At 33.4% G+C, this 5,055-nt stretch overlaps 1 protein-coding gene across 2 annotated transcripts; it reads right to left on the minus strand.

The window, feature by feature from the left end:
• Positions 1-1,402: 1,402 nt before the first annotated feature.
• LOC114418943 (probable WRKY transcription factor 49) lies at positions 1,403-4,834 on the minus strand. Of its 2 annotated transcripts, none has more exons than XM_028384506.1 (3): positions 4,370-4,834; positions 4,103-4,246; positions 1,403-2,082 (listed from the first exon to the last, which is right to left on the minus strand). In XM_028384506.1, exons 1-3 carry the CDS (start codon positions 4,663-4,665, stop codon positions 1,566-1,568), a joined length of 957 nt encoding a protein of 318 aa, XP_028240307.1. In that variant the 5' UTR covers positions 4,666-4,834; the 3' UTR covers positions 1,403-1,565. The 2 variants fall into 2 exon arrangements, with proteins under 2 accessions (XP_028240307.1, XP_028240309.1); XM_028384508.1 differs by having other exon boundaries at positions 1,403-2,079; positions 4,370-4,831.
• Positions 4,835-5,055: the final 221 nt, after the last annotated feature.

Raw genomic sequence — 5,055 nt, forward strand, 5'->3', positions numbered from 1 at the left:
TGTTACCATGCATTTTCCTTGTTTGAAAAATGAGAAGAGAAACCTTCTTGGACTTGAAGGGTGTTAGTTGTAGCTTGATCTTGATTACATGATAATCCTAGAGGCAACTTAAATCGAATTGTGGGTGTTAAAAAAAAATTGGTTCAGATTGTAACCAAACTTCAATCGAATTGGATTTTTTTTAATTAGTTAAAAAAAAATACATTATTTTATAAAATTAATTTAGTTAACCAAATTGTCTCTATAAAATTAGTCTAATTAACTGAACTTCAATTCAAATCTGATTCAACTTTTAAAACTAGTTTGAAACGATTAAAAATTACTTCAATTCAAAACCAATCTTTTAGAATAAGTTTAATTTTAAATTAGTTTCTAAATCAATTTAACTATTGAGATATAAAATTAAACCGAAATTTTTTACCAAACTATTTTTTTCATACCGCTACTCACCATTATCACTTTTAATGTGAAAAATGCGTGAAAGAAAAACGCCAAGCCATGGCTATTGTGTGTACTGTGCTCAGTGTGACAGTGTTCACATTCTTGGCAAAGCTTTGACAAAAGCATTGATGAAAAAGCACAGAAAGCACAATGTTATGTGGTTGTGGACACTCGTGCACTGCACTGCACTGTACACTCGTACACTCGTGCAAGTACCTCTCTTACGTTTGTTTTTTTTTTTTTTTAAATTTCAAAGTTACCTTTTCTCCAGAAATTAAATTCTTGGTTCCAACAACTTCTTTTTGGAAATGTTATAATAATTTGAGGAAATTACTTTTCAGAAGAAAAATTAAGGATTATATGGATTTGTGAAGGGAGACACGAATCCGACTCCCTAAATGTTGTCGTCTAGGAGTCTACTCTAATGAAAGCAACATGAAGGGCATAATGGCAATGTCAACAGAAAAGTGGTACTCGATGATGGTGTATTGCATCCAGGGAGAGAGATTTGTCAAAGTTTGAGGCATATAATGAGGAGAAGTGATTATGCTGGAAACAAAAGAGGTAGGGAAGATCCATATTGTGGCAATGAAGTTGTCGATGCAAAAAAGGGTTGAAGACAGAAACATGTGCTGCATTGGAGGGTGGATAGGGGAGGTGTTTTATGGTAAAATTTAGTTTACAGAAAGGGGTCATTTTGAAAAGAAAAGAAAATACATAAAGGGAGGTATATATTTAGCAAATAAAGAGATATATTCATGTTCTGTAACTTATCACATACTACTTTTTTGAGTAATTCTTTAAGTGTTAGGTGTCCTTGTGATGAAATTCATGTGGTGCTATGTGATTCGATATGAAACACGTGACAGAAAAGTTCAATAACGATGTTACATGGCTAAAACTAAACAGAGAAATTTTCTGAACGAAATAAATAGAGAAAAAAATAGTTTTTCAATTGTGATTTGACACTAAAATAAGAGCACCTTTTTCTTTCCTTCGATAACGTGACATAAAAACTATACTATTACATTATATTATTAAATTCACATAAGCAAAACAATTGTAATTAACCACCCCCTTAAATTTATTGTTTTTCTAAATCTTTGCATATACATAATTATAAACTAAGTGCTAGAATTTAAGCCAACGGTATAGCAAGTGGTGGAGTAAGTTGAAGCCCAAAGAGGTGATGTTGGAGGAGAACGGTATGAAGAACAAGAGAATTTTGTATGAGCACTATTGACATTGTTTGAGGGGTTCCGAACCATGAATGGCACCATATCTTCAAGCAACCCTTGTGAGCCCAAACTTTCTTGGGCCATGTCTAGTGTAGAGTCCAATGAAGTGGATGATGGCATCACACCCATAGAAGCATTTGATTGGGCTTCTTCTGTCTGATGGGCTTCATGAACATAGTCTGCTCTATGGGTTTGGTCCTGGGCCTGTGGAGAGGTGGGCTTGGACTTCTTGATTGGTGGGTAGGAATGAGATTGCTGTTGTTGGCCCATGAGGAAATATGGGTAAGCAAAGTGCAAGTGGAGCCCTTCATAGGTTATGATAAGAGTGTCAGGGTCCTCATTGGATCTCTCAACTTGCTTCTTGGCACTGCACCTTGGGTTGGTGCACCTATAGTAACTCCTGCTGGTTCCGTGGCATCAAAATTAGTAATGGAACAATTAAATTTTGTACTATGTGATTAACTTTAACATATTTTTTTTTGGTCGGCTTAACTTTAATAGATTAACTGTCCGGTAACTGTAGAGGCATATTGTTCTCAGATACTAATTTAGGGGGTTGACAAATCGAGCCCAAACCAAAGTAGCTTTTACCCAAATTTGACAAGGTATTAAAGTTGGTATATGAGGAAAATGAAAGAAAAAATTATATGACTTTTCTTCAAGAAATGAATTGTTCTGGTTTAACCAGTAATTTTAAATTTAAGTTAAAAAAATATAGCTCTGTTAAAATTTGGTAAAAGAACTTACTGTTTTTAGTGGTCTTGTCTTATCCGAACCCAAAGATATAAAATAGCTTTTAAGAACATTTTATTTTCAAAAGTTATGTTTTCAAAAAAGCTATTTTATATCTTTTCAAAAGCTATCCTTTCATAAAGCTTTTGAAAACAAAAAAAAAAATAGTTTATTAAAAAAATATGCTCTAGTAAATTTTCGTTGGAAATAGTTTGGGAATGTATTATCTCCTATTGAAATTTGTACTTCAGTCTTCCAACAGAGAGGTTGATTAAAAAAATTAGGTAATACCTGTAGTTCATCATATATGTTAGAGTCCTGTTTGTTGTTACAACAATTTATATTTATCTCTCTTCATAAAATTCATTCATACTGATAGGGTCTTACCTATTTAATATATATAAAAAAAATAGGGATTGATACAATATCTTTCCCGTGACAAAATTATGTAAAATTTTAACGAAGAGACTTGTCATAATTAATCCTCTTGTTAGATCGATGCGTCATGAAAACTGGCTGTCACAATATATATTTAGACAAATATATAGAATTGCTTTTGTGCATGGTTTTGCCTCTATGAAAAAGTAGCTTTAATCTTAAATTTGCATTTGTCGGCTAACTTATGGATCAATGAATAGGTCTCTTGCAAATTATAACACACAAGAATGGTAGGTTTTAATGAAAAGTTGAATGTTTTAGGTACCTACTACCTAGCCTAGGCCTAGTAGGTAAAAAAATTTGTGACGCAACTGTCAACCCAATTTGCCATATTTACTAGTACCGAGGGAAAAACACACTGAAGTAGTGACGTGTAAATATATTCCTCACCCTCTTACCTTTTCTGTATCATCTCTATTACACATCATAGGGTTATCAGATATGTATATGTTGGATATAACGACAACGACAAAGAGCACCAATCATCTTTCTGATCGTGAAAATTCATCTCACTAGTTGGTGAATGGTAACTAGTAATTTTTTGGAAGAGATAGTAACAAGTAATTACTAAGCAAGCTAATGTATACTAACTATGAATTTATGTGGGGCTTTTAGGTTGATTAGCATGTTTTATGTTCAGGTGTAACCATTTGCAATAGTGGGACTAAATTGCCAAATGGTATTAAACTGTTTGAAGAGAATTTGATGCATTTAATGGCAGGGAAGCATGAAATTCACTCTCCATTTCTTGATGAAGTGAAAGTGGTTTTTGTTATATGGTGTTTATGAGAAGGAAGTCAAGGAACCAATTAAGGCCCGTTTAGATAAGATTCTTGGTAAGTATCTATGATATATATAAAAAAAAAATAAGGAGGTAAAAATGAATTGAATCAAGTTCAAATCAACTTTAGTTTTTAAGAAAAAGTTAGAAGAGGAAGTTTCTGTGTAAAAGTTAAATACACAAGTTGATTTTAACTTACAGAAAAAGTTAAATTCATTTTATCTTTTTATTTTCTTCTCATGTAATTGTTTATAAAAAAAAGTTTATTTAAATAAGTTTTTAAGACCCTCTCTGCATGTCCTTTTTGTCTTGCGGTAAAAGATTTTTGAAGTAATGCCAAAGTACTAAACATGCATAGCAGAACTGAATTATGGAAATCTCTGCAGCCTTTTTACCAGCAAATTATATTAAAAAAAATTGAAATCCAATAAGTGAATGTTCATATATAAATTATATAGAAGAGAGAATTTACCTAGGATTTGGGCTATTCTTAATGGATTTCTGTCCATACTTTCTCCACTTATATCCATCATCACCCATCCCATTGCCAAAGCATTTGATTTTCAGGGTATACTTATTCTCAATCTTACTCAAACCCCTTTCCAATATGGAAACTCTGAAATAAAAAAATAAAAAAAAACGAAACAGAAACATCAAACATGCACCAAATTCAGGAAACTAAAACCATATAGTTACATATAGAGTAATTTAATTAGCCAAGTTTGGAAATATTTTATACCTGGCTGATGAGAGTTGTGGGAAGTGGTGATCTCTTTGGTTGGTCACTGACAAAGCATTTTCAATATCTGAGATGGTAGGTCCTGAGTAAATGTTGGAGATGAACCTATTAAAGGCTTGGTCTTGGTCATCACTTGAAGAGGCTAATTTTGTTGTTGTGTTGGGGGGTTCAATAAGAAGGGGAGACCCATCATCTAAAAGCTCTCTCACAAGGTCATCATCCTCTGACCCCTCTGACCAAGAACTTGCCATTACTACTTCCTCCATCATTGTCTTTGACATGGCAGACTCAACCATATTTATTATTAGGTTGGAACAACAACAACGAGATCCTCCTTGTGTAGTTATAGCAGTTGAAAAAGAGGAAGGTGGAGAAGATAATAGGCTAATGAGAAAGGAAAGAGTGGAGCAGATGAAGAGGTGGTTGTGACGTATACTTGGTTCCTCTTCCCCTCCTCCTTGACTTTATTAATAAGTAAGCCAAGGTGGCTATGTTTTTGTATGTATTCTCCTTTGACTTACCTTGGAGATTTCTATTCCAAACAATGTAGTAACATCGTTGGTTAACTGCAAAAATGTGTCATCACTCACCACCTCATAATTTGATGGGGCCTTTCTACTGTGCATTTGTGGTGATATGGTAATTACTAGGTATGTGTTGAAGTCCAATGTTTACAAAATTGATTT

Source organism: Glycine soja, chromosome 7 (assembly GCF_004193775.1).
Source record: "Glycine soja cultivar W05 chromosome 7, ASM419377v2, whole genome shotgun sequence".
Lineage (NCBI taxonomy): Eukaryota > Viridiplantae > Streptophyta > Magnoliopsida > Fabales > Fabaceae > Glycine > Glycine soja.

Excerpts from the sequence above, each read along its gene's own strand:
- LOC114418943 (XM_028384506.1), bottom strand. The coding sequence starts at position 4,665 with ATGGTTGAGTCTGCCATGTCAAAGACAATGATGGAGGAAGTAGTAATG. Across the intron at positions 4,247-4,369 it reads CCACAACTCTCATCAGCCAG|AGTTTCCATATTGGAAAGGG; the intron begins GTATAAAATATT and ends TTTTTATTTCAG. Across the intron at positions 2,083-4,102 it reads AAGAATAGCCCAAATCCTAG|CAGGAGTTACTATAGGTGCA; the intron begins GTAAATTCTCTC and ends CCACGGAACCAG.